Source organism: Ictalurus punctatus, chromosome 25, assembly GCF_001660625.3.
Source record: "Ictalurus punctatus breed USDA103 chromosome 25, Coco_2.0, whole genome shotgun sequence".
Lineage (NCBI taxonomy): Eukaryota > Metazoa > Chordata > Actinopteri > Siluriformes > Ictaluridae > Ictalurus > Ictalurus punctatus.
In genome coordinates this window covers 11,020,789-11,038,737 of record NC_030440.2, presented here as the reverse complement: position 1 = coordinate 11,038,737, position 17,949 = coordinate 11,020,789, and the positions used below count along the sequence as shown (strand labels likewise).

General features: G+C 39.1%; 1 protein-coding gene across 2 annotated transcripts in view; it reads right to left on the bottom strand.

Annotated features, from left to right (window-relative positions):
* Window positions 1-86: 86 nt before the first annotated feature.
* The window catches only part of LOC108257901 (uncharacterized), a 26,316-nt gene continuing 8,453 nt past the window's right edge, over window positions 87-17,949 (bottom strand). The window contains exons 1-5 of one of the 2 annotated variants that reach the window (XM_017456037.3): window positions 17,659-17,863; window positions 14,462-14,683; window positions 7,323-7,793; window positions 4,233-4,378; window positions 87-4,085 (exon numbers count right to left, since the gene is read on the bottom strand). In XM_017456037.3, coding sequence (XP_017311526.1) covers window positions 4,041-4,085; window positions 4,233-4,378; window positions 7,323-7,793; window positions 14,462-14,683; window positions 17,659-17,824 — 1,050 coding nt within the window. In that variant the 5' untranslated portion in view covers window positions 17,825-17,863 and the 3' untranslated portion in view covers window positions 87-4,040. Of the gene's footprint in view, window positions 4,086-4,232; window positions 4,379-7,322; window positions 7,794-14,461; window positions 14,684-17,658; window positions 17,864-17,949 lie in introns of those variants that run through there. The other variant, XM_017456038.3, reaches the window with a different exon arrangement.

Here is a 17,949-nt window from a genome sequence, read left to right as displayed (position 1 = left end):
ATAACAGTATTATAGGGCAAATAAATCCATCACTCATGCAAGAGTCAAAATTACACAGGTAAAATTGATGACAATAAAGCATTAAATATATTGTAAAGAAATTTTATAATAACACAAAAACAGGATTTTTATTTTATACAAAACAGCACTTCTGGCACATGGAGCAGAAAACCACAAGAGAGACATGATGTACTGTATGCTTCTACTAACTTCATAACAAAAAAGGTCTGTCGTTGAGTCTGTATCTAACATTTGCTAATCTTAATTTCAGTTATAAAGGTGTACAAATTGAACTTAAAATCAGCCCTGACTCTGCAAAATGTCTTAATGTTCAATATGCATGCGCAATAGAATATAATATTCAATCATAATGTTCAATATAAATCCAGCTGGAGAACCAGAATTAAAAGTGTGTGTATGTATATATGTGAAAAATCATGAAAAACAACAGCATAAACATTTGATTCTGGATCAGAGCAAAAACATACAGTGAATTGAAATATAGTGTATGGCTTTTTTTTAAACCTGTAAGTTATTGTGAGCATCACTAAATATTAAACGTTTAACAAGTTCCAAATGCCTGAGCAAGCTCTGCCTGATGATGTGTTAGAGTTTCCATTTCAGCCTCTTTTAATCAGACAGCAACCACAAGTGATGAGACCACAATGACGAGACCGATGATGAAACGGAGAGAAAGGCATGAAGAGTCACGTAAACTCGGAAGGGTTTGGTGCAGCATGTAAAGGTTAGTCGTCTCATCGATGCCGCTCCTCCCCTGCTCTTGAGTGACAGGAGCGGTCTTAGTTAGTTACCACTCTCAGACAAGCACCAACTCATCCCAGAGACAGCTCCTCAAACATTTTGCACGCTGTAATAAACCGTAACTGAATATGAAATGATAGACACTTTGAATTATGGCTGGCAGCATAGGAGGCATGTGCTTGATCCAAACTTTATGATGTAAGAAACCCTCTAAGCGAGCCACGTAATGAGCACCTTCCAAGAGTGCGTGTTTACAGAACACCAATCTAATACAAGCATGATATTAGAAACATGAAGAGAGGGGTTCACTTTCACAAAATAAAAAAAAGCTGCACACATTATTTTCATAACTTTAAAAATCTTCCCAGAATAACACACCACTCCCCACCTCCAGCACATCCAACAATAAAGTGCAAACAAACAACCTACTAAACAGCAAGACACACAAAAAAGCCATTTTTATACTGTGTGACCAAGTGTACAAGTGGAAATCAACACTAAATTTACATAGTTGAGCTGTGCGCACATTTATAATCACATTCTCACACAAGCGTGTTGGCGTTTAATTAATACAAGCGATTTGTCCAACAATAGATGGTGGTTGTTGTTTTTTTTAAATGTCCTAGGTCATACTTTTACTGCTTAAGGACGACAACACAATAGTTAAATCCCATGATTTCCGGCAAAATTAAAAACTTAGTTATGTTAATCATGTGTACATCTGCTGTAACTACATGCATAGCTGATTACAACTGTACACGTTATATCAGTTGTTGAACATGCAGTTGTTTAGCCATGTTGGGCAAATGGGATGATTTTTTTGTTGGGGGGGGGGGTGTAAATTTGTGGGTTACAGTAAACTTAGCTACGTTCACACACACACACACAGTGATTTTTTTTTTTTTATATCACTGCAAGTTTCCAGTCACTGTAATATGAAGTCGCAAGTAGGCGTTTATACTAATGGTTGCCATATTAACATTTATCAGTGGGTGGCACAATTAGTATTCGACTTTTGACAACAAATCAGTTTTCTTGCTGCTAAAATGAAACATGCTGGAGGGAGAGCGTTCGTATTTAAAATTCACCAGTGTGTAAATATGCATCATATCCTATGAGATGAAGGAGAAGCAGCGTATGCTCTTTGACGTTGTGGTCATCTCTCTGCGGACAGTCTGGGTCCAGGAAACATTTCGGACTCGCAGGCAGCATAGCGGATCACGCATCACGTGCGCTCTACTGTCTTCACTCCCATTGGTTCTCGCTGCACCAAGTTGCTCCAAATCCATAAAGTTCAACTTTTCTGAACTTTGTCATGTCGCTGGACACGCCCACGTCTAGTCACCAACCATCGCTGTCGCCAGAAGTCGCAGCTCTCATTGAAAACGGGCTGTAGTCACTTTGTCACTGCGAGTCGCTGTATGTGTGAACTCTACCTTAAGGATCTTGCTCAACAATGACACATTTCTCTCACCGTGTACTCACTCTGCCTCTTTGCACACAGTTGCTAAAATGTGCACAAAGAATTGTGACCAGCACCAGGGTAGATACAACATTATTATGATTATTTTCTTTTTTTAATAACAGACACCAGTATTTGTGGTTTTGCTTGAATCAATCTCAGTCAACACTGATGACAGACTAAAGAGCAAATGACTACACTGTTATCCAGGCAACATAGTAATCATCATCCTCACATCAAAGCTCCTCTCTGGTCAGCGATTCCTGCGGCTTGAAAACCAACATCCCACTTAAAATGCCATACTGGATTCTTATAGCAGCTTCACGAGAACATACGCAATTCCACAACGATGCCTTTCAGAGCTCGGAGCTAAACGTTTAGGCTCATTGTGGGTTTTGTTTATAGAGGAGCTGTAAAGAATAAATCTGAAGTTCAATTAAACCGTAAACCGTAAACCCTAAATGCCAGCACAACAAATAAAGCATCAGGGTCAGTTTGTTTTTATACAATCACAGCATGTTCTTTGAATTGAATTAAATTAATCATATGGTCCTAACATGCTACTGTGTTTGATCTATCGCTGCTCTTAATTTCTTCAGAGCAGGCCAAAGGCTGTATTGTGTCTCCTAATAGATAAGTCATGTATAGAGCCACATCAGCAACAACCATAACACACACATACATATACGTGTGTGTGTGTGTGTGCGCGTGTGTGTATACATTTTGTTTAAATGATATCATTTACATGGTATTAAAATTTGAAGAAAAAAAACTAATCAGTGATTATGCATGTGTGAATGGAGGAAATGTTTATTATTAAATTTTTACTGAGAAACGACTTCAGATTATCTCTAGACTGACCAATTTTAACACTCTAAATTAGGCACTTAAATTAGCACACTAGATATTTATATTTTACAGTTAGCACTGTCTGCGTCTTATTTACAGGCTTAACAAATTTTACCTGCCAAGTGACCTTGTCTTTAATAGAGCACTCCTTTAGTGTCCCGTTAGCATGTTAGAGCAAGCAGTTATCTAAACAAAATACCACAATTGCTATTCTGTATCATTTAGTTCGGTCTGTGGCATTAAACGTGATCCAACTACAATAAAAACACAAAACACCAGCCGCGCACACACACGCGCTATAGCTGACCAGGAGTATTAAATTTTTTGGCGTTGAAGGCACATCACTCCTTTGGTCTTCATTTTTGGTTATCCCTAATACATTTGACGAAATAAGCAAGGTCTAAGATTTTATCTGAGAATTTGTGTACTTCTATGTAATGGGGTTTGCATGGAGATGGATTTGGGCTGGGGTGTATTTAAATATCATATCATCCTGCACCCTCACTGTGAGGGATTAAAACGACACAAACGAAGCTAATCCTCTCATTTAGTCAACAAGCCTTAGTTTCTTATTTAAAAGAAATATCAAATATTATTATTACATGTCCCTCTGCCTATTTAAAACAGAATTAGGCCCCCAAGAGGCTCAGCAGGTCTAACATTTCTGACCTTGTTTGCATGTTTTAAGACACAGAAGACTCGCTCCTTTATAGCGCAGGACTGAGAGACATTCTGCCTCCAAATAAAAAAAACTGACAGTTTAAAAGCCTCCTAAATCAGAGCTGCGTATAGATCCGGGCCTCGTTCAGTTCCGACTGCAAATTCACGACTGGATAATTAAGCTCACGTTTCAGTTTGGACAAATAATTGAAAATTTTTTTGAACAGTTAGGTGTTTGTGATGATCGAGCTCAGAGGAGGCCTGGGTGTCATTCAAGGCTGTCATGTTAATGGTTTCTCATCACCACTCAGTAGCTGTACATGGAGAGAGGCGTGTCCTCCATCATATCATCCTACAACATAAAAAATAAGCGTATAATCAGATAATGTTATATGTAAAAACAACCGTAATTGTTCTTTATGTTTTGGAATCAAGGGTAAAGACAATTGTGACTCAATTACAGAGCCAGAGATTATAAACTTATACAATTGAGACCCACCATGGGGAGATCCTGGAGTCGACGGAATTCCGGACGCTCGTTCCTGTGTCGGAATTTCAGGAAAATCAGAAGAGAGACAATGGCAGCGGTCACGACAAACACGGACACCAGGCCGGCCAAGAGAGGATCCATTGATGTATTAGAATCTGGAGATCACAGTAGCATACAAAAGCCAGGGGCAAAAGGAAAGAATGGGGGGGGGGGATTAAGTTAATTCTGCAATATATTGAACTGTACATTATGACAAATATTGAAAAGATAAAATAGATGCTATAACAAAACTGTGATTCCAGGGTCCATTCAATTAAATTCAATTCAGTTGTATTTGTATAGCACTTTTAACAATGGACATTGTCACCAAGCAGCTTTACAGAAATAAATAAATAAATTCAGTATATACATTTTAAATGTATAAGTTTATCACTTATGAGCAAGCCAGAGGCGACGATGGTGTGGAAAAACTCCCTGAGAAGAAACCTTGAGAGGAACCAGACTCAAATGGGAACCCATATTCATCTGGGTGACACCGGAGAGTGCGATTATAAATCATTTCTCTTCTATAACTGTGTACTACATGCTCAAAAAGTGCTGAATGCGTAGCAAGGAACTTATGAGAAACTTATGAATAAGAGCATCAGAGTCATTTCCAAATTCATTATAGTTTGAACTTAAAGTCTATTGTATTGAACTGAAGATATTAACTGTTAAGAGCAGAGAGCTTACATTTAACTGTTTATGATAGACCTCCTGATTAAAGCTTAAACAAAATAAAGATTGGTATCTGGATCGGTTTCGGTCGATCAAGAGGACAAGAAATCTAAATCGCTGTAAAAATCCTGATCAGAGCATCAGTAATGAACACCATTAAACTAAAGCGCTTTGCATCTGGCTGATAAATGAATTCACCCAATCACATCCTATATGAGATTATTCAGATATATACACAATATACACAGAGCGGTTCGAGAACTGACTCCAGCCCAGAACCATGACAGTGGAAAATGGCTAATAGTGTAGCTTTAAATATATTTAAAAGGAGCAGACTTCAAAGACTTAACATTGATGTTTATTGTATTTGTTTACAAGGTGGAACAGGTGAACGGTTGTTGTTTTTTGCATACAGCTTATAAAATTAACTGAAAATATAAATTTTAATTTATCAGAAGGTAAATTAATTTGTCATGGCTCACACTACCACATTACACACATTACCACCTGAGGTAAAGGTCACTCGTGGGATTTAAAGTAAATCGACGGATCTCAGTCGCAGGTCTCTTTCGTCTGGGAAATAATTGCCGAATCGTTTACCGAGTTCTGTTTTGTTGGCTACATTTCTTGTTATTAATGTCTTTTTATTAAGTTATTTAAAGATTTTACATTTTTCATCTGTATAGAGTGGGGGACACAATGGCTTAATGGTTAGCACGTTTGCCTTGCACCCTCGAGCTTGGGGGATCTCCCACCTCCCACACCTCCTGTGTGTGCGCAGAGTGCATGTTCTCCCTGTGCTTCAAAGGTTTCCGCAGGGTACCTGGGTTTACTCCCTCAGTCCAAAGCCATGTGCTGTAGGCTGACTGGCATTTACGAATTGTCTGTAGTGTGTTAATAGGTGTGTGAATGTGTGTGTGATAGGTTGGCTTTATGCCCCAAGTTCCCAGGGATAGGCTCCAGGCTTCCCACGGCCATGTGTAGGATAAGCAGTACAGAAGATTGATGGATGGATGGATGGATGGATAGATGGATGTGTAGAGTGTGAAAGCACTTTTCTCTGTTTTTTTTTTGTTTATGACGAGGTGAATACTGTGATAGTTGGTTACAAACCGATTTGCTTAGGCTTAAGTCAATTTCATTATGGCATGCATCTTATCAAAAACTTAACCAAAGCATAACATGAACATGTGGAAAAGTCACACTTAAATCGCAAGTTTTTAATCATCAGACTGAATGCATTTACCACTACGTTCGTTAAACTGGCTCCTTACCCAGCCTTTTTTTCCCCAGGCAGAAAGCCAATGCAAGGTTACAAAGTAATCTAAATACAAACATTTCCATATCGTTTTTAGTCAAATATATGCATGTTTTCTAAAAGTAGAGATGTCGAAGTACATTACTGACTTAAAAAAAAAAAATCCAGACTTGATTCGTCATTAATTTTGGCTGTTTTCCAGAATTTGGCTGGCGCGACATGCAACGAGTATTCTCAGATTGCCACAACGATTCCGTCATTTTTCCGGTCTGGAATAAGACAGGGTAGTCCTGGTAATCATAGGCCCTACAGTGGAAATGTGGTCTACTTTATTAACCCTGCCCTGCTCAGCCTGTGTATGCATGAGGTACACTTTCTCCAGACACACTGCATAACTGAGCAAGCAGGTACTCTTTACCCACATACTGTGCATTGGCATGCACAGTGAGATAGATAGATTTTGTGTATATATATATATATATATATATATATATATATATATATAATATATATATATATATATATATATATATATATATATATATATATATATATATATATATATATATATTTTATTTATTTTTTATTTTTTTGGTATATAAGCATGTGTGTATGTGCTATATTGATACAAGTTGGCAAGGGAATAAAGCTCAGTCTGTTCACTTGTTTTGTCAGCATAAAGATGTCCTTGGCTCAGGCCAGCCTCAAAGCCTCCAAGATTATAATCACACTATTGTTCTCCACACACAATCAGCTTTTCCTAAGTGCTCACTATAGGTTTTTTGGAGAGTTACAAAAAAAAAGAAAAAAAGAGGGGTGTGTGTGTCTCTCTGTGTGTGTGGCTGCACTGTGATAATAGGGTGATGAATAGGAGGCTACTCCATTCATCATGTTAGAACAAATAGTCAAGCACACACTGGCACACTTGAGAACAAAGAGAGAATCAATGCTGCAATAGAAGAAGCCCAAGCAAATCAAAACAGCGATAAGAGAACAACTGCACACTGAATTATCAACAGCTGTGTCCACACACACTACATTTCTCATTTTTCACCCTGTAAGGTTATGTATGTGAAACTGAATATTAAAAAAAAAAAAAAAAAAAAAAAAAAAAAGACACTCACATTCAGTGTTGTCTCCAACATTCAGCTCAGAAGGGGTGCCTGCAAGAGCTTTAGCCTGGACAGGAGTGCTGCTATGCTCTGTGGTCTGGATAGTGGTAGTGGTGGTGGATGAGGTAGTTGTAGTGGTGGTGGTGGTGGTTGGAGCAGATATGTCTTTGGTGGTAACAGTTGAGGACTTGCTCCTGCTTCGAGTGGTTGTTGCCAATAGGCTGGTGGTAATCTGAGGCCTAGTGGAGGCAGAAAGAGTCTGGGAGCGTGTAGAGGGAGCCGATGTGCTCGGTTTAGTCACGCCTTTGGGCAGAGATGTGGTGACGGTGTCAGATAGTGTTGTACTGGATGCTCTTGAGGTCTGGTTATCTCCGACTGAAAGATTAGCCCCATCTCGACTTTCTGTTAGGTTTCCTGGAACACTTGTACTGTTTGTAGGTGCAAGAGTATTCACTGTAGGTCCAGCAGCTCCTATAGGAAAACCTTTGTGGTAAAAATCAGAATGACACATATTAGCTTAGAAAATCAATCAGTAAACTGTTTAGTGTTTGATCACTGCAATCACTGAAATGTATGACAGAGGCAAAGACAGCGTTAGTTTACATTATGAATGAATTAATGCATTAGATTAGATATTAAAGTGGTGAAATAATTAGCTAAACATATAAGAAAGGAGAAACGAAAGCATTCACTTTTGTGTACGTGTTGGATATGATTATAAAATGGATCAATTTAAAAGTCACTAATAATAAAGTGTACTATAGGAGTGTCACGATAGCTTCTAATTAGTCATGCAATACATTTAAACAGTTTAAACCCTGAACTAACAATCATCTGTAGAAAATGCTGCTTTTGTCCACGGTCTCCACATCTGACATCTACAGCTGGCACAGCTCTCACATGATTAGACACAAACAGATTATACTCACAATAAATCCACTGTGAGGAGGCATTCGGGGCCAAGCACCAAAGGTGCGTAGGCACCTATCGTGTTTGTTTGTGTTCTTATTATAATTCTATGGCAGAGGTCTATGGAAGCCCCTGGAACTGTATGGTAAAAAGTTGTGAAATTTGGCATGCTGACTGGGCATAGTGCCAAAGTCAATTTGCCAAATTTTGGGCTCCGTCCCTCAATGCTTCTAGTGCCTCGAAGGTACATTCACGCTCATAAATTTTCCATGCAATTAAGTCATTTTCTGCTATGTTGTATTATTTTGAATGCTCCGAAAAACATTCCTTTTTGACATCCTCCAAGGTCATTCATCCGATTACAACAACATTTAGCAAGTAGCCAGGATGACAGACCATCCTGACAAAAAAAAACAAACAAAAAAAAAAAAAACACAACTCCATGAAGAATTTTGATAGGACAAACCCTAATGCACCATAATGCACTTACAAACTTGACAGCGAATACACCAATCAGTATGTGGGGCCATATCTCAGCAACAGTTTAGTGTTCCAACACAAAACTTGGTAATTTAGTTAAGCACATTGTCTTTAAGCAGCCCAACAAAATTTGTGTCATTGTACTACTGTAGCAGTCGCTTTAATATTAGTATAATGCCGTATATAAAAGTATAAAAGTGCTCATAACTCTTCAACCGCTTGACCTAAAATCGTAATTCCTTTGTCATGTGATTCCTTGGAGACTGCCGATTTGAAGTCACATATTGCTTTTGAATTCAGCTATGGTAGGCATTGATGGCCAAAAAAGATTGTGATGTCATATATCTGCTGTGCTTCATTGTATAGACACAAAACATGACAATATGTTTATGACCATGTCTTGATGAAGGACAAAACATCAGTGTCATTTTACCACAGGGTGGTGCTATGTAGTGCTTGGCCCCTCAGCCCCCTGCTTGCAGCTCTTTTTTTCATACTGAAAAGAAAGCTTGTTGAATTTACTTAATTCAATTATATACATCGATTCAACAGAATTAAATGAGTTACATTAACACGATTTGTTTTCGTACATGCAGCATAATCTGAACGTGTATTTTTACAGCCCTGAACAAAACTGAACTCAATTCAATTCTGAATTGAATTGAGGATCGACCCCAGGTCACTGGCCTTCTGCAACAGCCACATTACCACAATATTTCATCATTTAATTGGTTTATATTAATACTGCGTGAATGGATCACACTCAAGCTAATCTAGTAAATCAAAAATTAAATTAAGTTTAGTATAAGCAATGAAATCATGCTTTGCGGGGACACTTAATATTTTGATATAAACTATATGTAATATGTCCTCCTAAATCTGACTGACCATGTATTCCATTTTTTTGGTTTTCAGATACACTCAGTCTAACTATCCATCTATCTATCTATCTATCTATCTATCTATCTATCTGTCCATCCATCGAACTAACCATCCATCAAACTATCCATCCATCCATCAAACTATGTATCTATCTATCTATCTATCTATCCATCTATCTATCTATCCATCCATTGAACTAACCATCCATCCATCTGCCCATCGAACTATCCATCCATCCATCAAACTATGTATCTATCTATATATCCATCCATCCAACTATGCATCTATGTATCTATCCATCCATCCATCCATTGAACTAACCATCCATCCTTCTGCCCATCGAACTATCCATCCATCCATCCTTCCATCTGCCCATCGAACTATCCATCCATCCATCCTTCCATCTGCCCATCGAACTATCCATCCATCCATCCTTCCATCTGCCCATTGAACTATCCATCCATCCATCTGCCCATTGAACTATCCATCCATCCATCCACCTGCCCATTGAACTATGCATCCATCCATCTGCCCATTGAACTATCCATCCATCCACCTGCCCATTGAACTATCCATCCATCCAACTGCCCATTGAACTATCCATCCATCCATCCATCAAACTATGTATCTATCTATCCATCCATCGAACTAACCATCCATCCTTCTGCCCATTGAACTATCCATCCATCCATCCATCCATCCTTCCATCTGCCCATCGAACTATCCATCCATCCTTCCATCTGCCCATCGAACTATCCATCCATCCATCCAACTATCTATCTATCCATCCATCCGTCCATCGAACTAACCATCCATCCTTCTGCCCATCGAACTATCCATCCATCCTTCCATTTGCCCATCGAACTATCCATCCATCCATCCGCCCATCGAACTATCCATCCATCCTTCCATCTGCCCATCGAACTATCCATCCATCCTTCCATCTGCCCATCGAACTATCCATCCATCTGCCCATTGAACCATCCATCCTTCCATTGAACTATCCATCCATCCATCGAACTATCCATCCATCTATCCATCCAACCATTTGCCCATCAAACGATCCATCCATCCATAATCGAACTATCCATCCAGCCATCCGCCCATCGACCTATCCATCCATCCATCGAACTACCCATCCATCCAAACTATCCATCCCTCCATCCACACATCGAACTATCCATCCCTCCATCCACACATTGAACTATCCATCCCTCCATCCACACACTGAACTATCCATCCATCCATCCATCCGCCCATCGAACTATCCATCCATCCACCCATCGAACTATCCATCCATCTATCCACCCATCAAACTATCCATCCATCCCTCCATCTGCCCATCGAACTATCCATCCATCCCTCCATCTGCCCCAAACTATCCATCCATCCATCGAACTATCCATACATCTAGCCATCGAAAAATCCATCCACCTAGCCATCCAATGAACTGTCCATCCATCCATCCATCCACCCATCTATGTACCCATCTATCATTTCAGTCTATTTGCAGTAAATTTGTTTGGGTTTTTTTAGTTGTAGAGCAATTTTTGTGTATGAACTTTACAGAGCAACAACATGAATACACAATTGGGGGAAGACATATTTGAGGCAACATTTAAGGGTCCACAAGAAAGAAAGTAATTACTTTATCTGACTGAATGTGAAATAATATTCTGCAAATAAAGGCAAAAACTGATTAATGTCTGGTACTTATTTCAGTTGTTTCCAGAGTTGCATTTTTTACTCTAATTTTGTGTTAATTTATTATAATTCATGCAGTTGTTTATAGTTTTATTATTCTTTTTTGTTAACTATAACCCAAGGGAGAAGGGAAAGGCAGGTGGTATGACAAGGACAGTATGTTACTGTGTGACTGTGAGCTGACTCGCGAGAGAAAAGCCGGGATTGGAATGTGAAATGTGGAACTTTAAAAGGAACACAGTGAAAATGAGTACAGTCTGTGTGCGACACTAAGTGTTAGGGAGAGATGTTTGAGATTGAGATTTATCTCATTTTCATGCCGTGGTGTAGCACATACACATAAGGGGTGTGTGTGTGTGTGTGTCTGACAGCAGATGTTATGGTGCTGACGAGGTGCTTTTCTGCACTTGCAAATGAACCGAAGCAAACGTCATCAGGTTTCAAACTTTCTCACCTTCCTGTCAAATCTCACACTGCCTTTTGTCACACAGCCTTCCCCCTCCACCCCTTCCACCCCTTCCACCCCAACTATCATTCTAGCTTAGATTTACTGTGCCTCTTTTGTAATTCTATGTGCCAGGTTTGTTTGATCTTACTGTTTCACAAATAGCATACTGCTTGGCTTATGCTCCCTAAAATTGGCAATGCAACGGATCAACAAATTAGAGTCTGCAGTACACATTTACAGTTACTAACACAATCCTTAAATTTAGGTCAGCCTTCCAGCACACACGGTTCTACTAGGTAGCACAATCGTCTAACCATCTTTACCGGCGTCACACAGCTGGTAAACAGACGATTTGCATGATCCGTCTGTTACATGAGTGCTTTGTACATACAGCATGTATTATCTGTGCAAGAAACCATGTTCGTTCTGTTTACTGAGCTACAGGGGCTCTGTCCAGGCTGTCTCTGCTCTTCGTCTCAGGTCTTGGAGACACATGGATATACACACAAATCCAAGGATGATGATAATAAACAGAACGGGCTCAATTATTTCATTTTGATTTTACTCAAAAAATGTTTATAGGTATACTGTACGTGTTCTTTATAAAATCTGGAAAATGATAGCACTGCGATAATGCAATAATTAAACACTATTTTGTATTCAGTTATTGTAACTTGAAAAGAAAAATGGCCCTTATTCATCAGAGTTACAAACGAGGAAAGATTTCAGCGCATAATAATGTTGTGAGAATGAAATCTGCTTCCGAGTCATCAAATTGTTCTACGTCAAGAAAACCGTGCAGTGATTCGAGCTGATTCGAAAAACTGATTCGAGCACTACTCATGAATCAGTTTCAGCTGCCTGGAAACAAGCTCACAGCTACTAGTCGTATGTATAGAACACGCACCACCCCATTTTACCCTCATCTACTACATCTAATTTACATAACACCCCATCATTTATGCAGATGTCATGCAAGTAAGACAATAAAAGGAAAGCATCAAGCAGGCTACTCAAGATCCAAGCAAGATCAGAGGGAAGAAAGAGCCGTCTAAGGTCCGAGAACGGAAGTAAACACAGAGAGCGGGGAAAAAATAATTCAGTGAAGCTGAGTTAGAGTGTTAGTGTTGTGGTTTGAGATAGTTGCAAATAAAAAGACAGTCAAGTCCCTCAGGATTTTACGATCGCAGAAATGAACGTAAAATCAAGGAAACTCCGCAATATTTACAGGAGCTTGCAATTTTTCAGCATTACTGCAGATTTTGTGCAGAATCGGGCCAAGGTGTGAGTACAGTTAAAAGGTCTAATTTACCAAACATCATTGTGAAAGACCGTGCAAAACTATATCCTGCAATTGCAATTTCGACAGTTCGAGTAGAAAGGCTTTTATTGAACAGAATATATATTCAATGACTTGAGGACATACAGCCTGTACAGTACACTGCACTAAGTCTAATGCAAAAAAAAAAAAAAAAATTCCACACCATCCTTCGACAGAAGTAATTCAGCATTCAGAAATGACATTCTTCGCTACAGTTGTTTTGTTCACTCCAATCTTTTTCCATTAATTCCGCCTATATTTTTGTTGTAGCTCATTTCCTCCGCTTCCCGAATAAAATACCTCAACATGCTATTTCTTTATTATGCTCATGCTAATTCGTGCATGGATTTGTGTCTTTGTGATTTTATGTTGCAGTGACCATTTATAACCCATTCAAATAGGACTGGTGAAGGTCAAAATAATTAAGCTGTCATAACATGAAATTGCTATTCCCTAAGGTGCAAGAGTTAGATTTTTTCTTACTTGTACATGTCTACTCACATGGCATTAATGAGCGTAATATACAGTGCCCTCTGAAACTATTGGAACGGCAAGGCCAATTCATTTGTTTGTGCTATACGCCAAAGACATTTGGGCTCGAGTTTAAAAAATGGATACAAGACGAGAGTTTGGGATTTCAGATTTTATTTCTCTGCAAATTCCACACTGGCTTTCTGATTCTTATTGCTGATGAGTGGTTTGCATCTTGTGTTTTGGCCTCTAGATTTCTGCTCTCGAAGTTTTCTTCGAAAGGCGGATTGTGATACCTTCACCCCTGCCATGTGGAGGTTGTTGGTAATGTCACTGACTGTTGTTTTTGGGTTTTGTTTTTCGTCAGCTGCTGTTGTTTTTTTGGCCGACCCATTCGGTGTCTGTTGCTCAGTACATCAGTGGTTTCTTTCTTTTTCAGGACATTCCAAATTGTTGTATTGGCTATGCCCGATGTTTGCGCAATGCCTGATAGATTTTCCCTCTTTTCTCAGCTTTAAAATGGTTTGTTATCCTATAGACGGCTCTCTGGTCTTCATTTGGTTTATACTTTTTAACAACAAATTTTGCCTTCACGGGTGAAACTGAAGGTTAAAACCAAGAGTAGATGTTCAGAGCTATTTATTGTTTAAAACACTCAATCTAACAGGACAAAAAAAAAAAAAATACACACAGTTCCAATATTTTATTTTTGCTCACCTACAAATCGGGTGGTCAGATACAAAATGTGCTATTTTTTATGTCCTTTAAATCATCAACATATAAATACCAGGAAATAAAAGCTGAAATTCTAAACTCTCGTCTCATATCCATCTTTCGATCTCAACCACAAATGTATTCAGTCTACAGCAAAAACAAATGAATTGGCCTTGGAACAGCAGTTGCCAGATATAGATAAAGAAATCTAGAAAGGCTCACCTGGAGCGACTGTACTGTTTACTGTATCGTTATAGCTCTGGCTGAGGGTGTCGTTAGCAGAGAGATCTGCTGTAGCTCTGATATCTTCCTCGGAGGAAGCGCTGAGAAGTGTAGGTCTTGAAAAGTATTCTGGTTTTGCAGTGGAGGACCTCTGGGGAGGTGAGGAGGTGGATGGCATGGTGAAGTTTGGAAGATGTGCGGGTGAGCTGGAATCATCTTCACCTGGGGATACACACACACATACACATACACACACACACACGAGTTTCCGTTAGTTTCCATTTTCCAGAGTTAGTTAAAAATTCAAAATGTCCGATAAAATTAAAAAAAAATTCAGACACGATGTCTGGTAAAAATATGAACAAAGTTCATTCGCAATTGCACGTCTAAATATGGTCTTTGCGCAAATATGTTTTTCACGTGTTTTCTCCTGTAACGTGCACTCTGATACTTTTATCTTTCATTTGACTTGATTGATTGTTATTATTATATCGCTGTAACACTTCTAGTTTGGGTCAGGAATGAGGAGGCAGGCTGATTACAACTCAAAAGGGCTTTTTATTCTCTCTATTTTTACTTTTGCTTTTCAGCTGACTCATTCGACAACACACACACATACACACAATCTCTGCGATGGTCTCTATCTCGCTCTTGTTTCTTAGTGGAGGCACTGAAAGCACAAACAGGCACACGCACACACACGCACGTGCACGCACAAGTAAACTCGGGCTAATCCAACACAGGTGAGAATAACGTGTTACATGCCAATTTGACCCGCCTCCTCTCCGTCCACAGCTGATGCTTGACCACGCCTCCCGCCGCCACAATCGCATCTACTACTCATAGTCCAAAACATTAGAGTGCAAAATAAAACACAGAAATGAGATGACCAGATTTTTTTTTTTTTTACATTTATTCATTTAGCAGACGCTTTTATCCAAAGCGACTTACAAATGAGGAAATACAAGCAGAGCAATAGATCAAGTGGAGAACAATACAAGTAGTGCTACCATACAAGATCTTTAATTGAGCTCTAGAGAAGCAAAGTCTGCAGAGTAGAGGTGTAAGAGCCAAAGTAAGTTTTGTTTGTTTGGGGGTTTTTTAAGGAAAATGTGGGGTTGGCGTTTTAGGGGTTAGTTAGGTGTTCATGGAAGAGGTGGGTCTTTAGCTGTTTTTTGAAGTTAGTGACAGATTCTGTGGTCTGGATTGAGGTTGGAAGTTCATTCCACCACTGAGGGACAGTTAGTGCAAAAGTTCTGGAAAGGAACCTTGAGTTTGTCCAAAAAACTTTGTCATTTCCGGACACGTTGGCCGGTACCACATAAGTCCAAGGTTAGAGGCAAACACTATCTTGCGGTTAGAGGTCAATCACATCTTAGCTACATTCAGAGCAACATAATGGCTTTATGGGAACTGATGACTTGCACGTGCAGGAGAACAGCTTCCTAATGACTTCCTGGAAGCAACTCATGAACATGCATAATGGACTGATCATGTGTTTGGTGGTGGCAGAGAGATGATCCAGATGGAGAGAGTGATGAATCTGTTTTAATGCACATGTTAAAGCGGGAGTAAGAAAAAACAGTGGACAAGAAACACAAAACGGGAAAAGCTGCTATTAAATGATTCCTTTTTAATATATTATTCAGAACAATCTGGATTTTCCGATTGGAAATGAGTCCTATGTGGCCATTATGAATAAGGAATGAGCAAATGGGGTCTGTAACTAATTTAAGCCCCGGGGGCAATTATGACTCACTTGGACATCTACAAGAGACAATACCTTTGCTTCTTTGTTGTACTGCAAGAAGGGCAAAAAAGATAGTAACCATCCAGTTCCCGTTTCACTCCAATCACTGTTGTCTTGGAATTTAGAGAGTAAACAACATGTACATACGGAAATAAATACAGTAGTGTACAAATTCAATTCAGCAGCCTTCATATGACATTGTCCTTACCTGAACCACTATCTAAACTTACTGACTATATCTTTGGCATCTGGAAAATTCATGGCCCACATTATCTACACAATACTTCAATCACTCCTGAGATTTGTAGCTGTGTTTCCATCCACATATTTTATGCAAATTTTGGGCTTGCATAATTTTATTTTATTTTTTTAAATGCTGGATGGAAACACCAAATGTGAATAAAATCTCCAAAATGAACATTTAAAAACAAACAACAACAAAAAAACAACTTATGCACTCAATTGAGGCAGCTCAATTTAAAAAAAAAAAAAAAAAAAAAAATCGATAAGACATGCATAAGTTATGATGGAAATACATTTACTGAATAAATTCCTCGATGTGCATCAAAACTGTCATGTGACTTAGCCTCAACAAGTCATGTGATTGGATAATTGGCTCAGAAAAAAAATAATAATAAATTGCGGTGAGCGAGATGCAGTTTCCCTGGAAGTGATGATTTTCTTTTCTTGAACATATGGGACGGAAACTCTGCTTTATTCGCAAACGTTTTATGTCATATTTAAATTTTACGCAGAAGTTAAATTTGAAACTTGGATGGAAACATAGCTACAGAAGCCTACAATATGCATCCAAGCTCTCTAGCAATGATCTCCTCAACTGACATCACAATAGCACGGCTACGCACAGCAGTAGACAAAGTAGCACTTCTTATCTTCAAATGACTTGTATGCTGTATATACACACACAAAAGTATTTGCTTTTAGATCAATCAAAAATACAGACATATTCACTTGTAAAATCTAAAAACATCAACTATACAGATCACTGTTTTGAGGAGGTAAATATACATCACTCTTCATAATTAGCTACTTAATAAAAACAGACAAACATGGAGACGTCCATGTTTTTCCCCCACTTTGTAGCTCGAATGCACGAATGACGTCATTCAGAGCTCCAACTTCCCACTTCGTAGCGAAGTGGAATGCGGGATTAATGTGCCTTACCACCTTACCATTAGCTACGGTCTTCTCCTGATTCTTTCTCTCTAAAACTTGCTTTAATTTGTATGACTACAGCTTTTTACATCCTCCCAAAATGGAGGATGAAACCTCAACACCACGGCATACTTTAAGCTTGAGCAGAATTTCAGTTCAATCACTCTATTCTCATAAATATCTGAGATCATTTAGATCTTAGATCCAGTGTTGCCGAAGTACTCAGAGCAGTCAAAACTAGTACACACTTGCTCTCATTATGAAATCTCACCGTTTCCCGCTTTGCCCTCCTCTTTCCCTGCTATCACATCAAGTCTTCCACAGTAACCCATTTCCTTGCTCTTCCCCGTAGACTCGGTCCCTCCCTCTCCTGTTTTGATTTTGAGTGAAGCCAGTGACTCCATATTAATGCTATTAGAGCACTGATAGAGAGCCATGCCACTCTCATAGCAATCTCTCTCTCTCTCACACACACACACACACACACACACACACACACACACACACACACACACACACACACACACACACACACACACACACAGCCGGAAAAAGGAGTCAG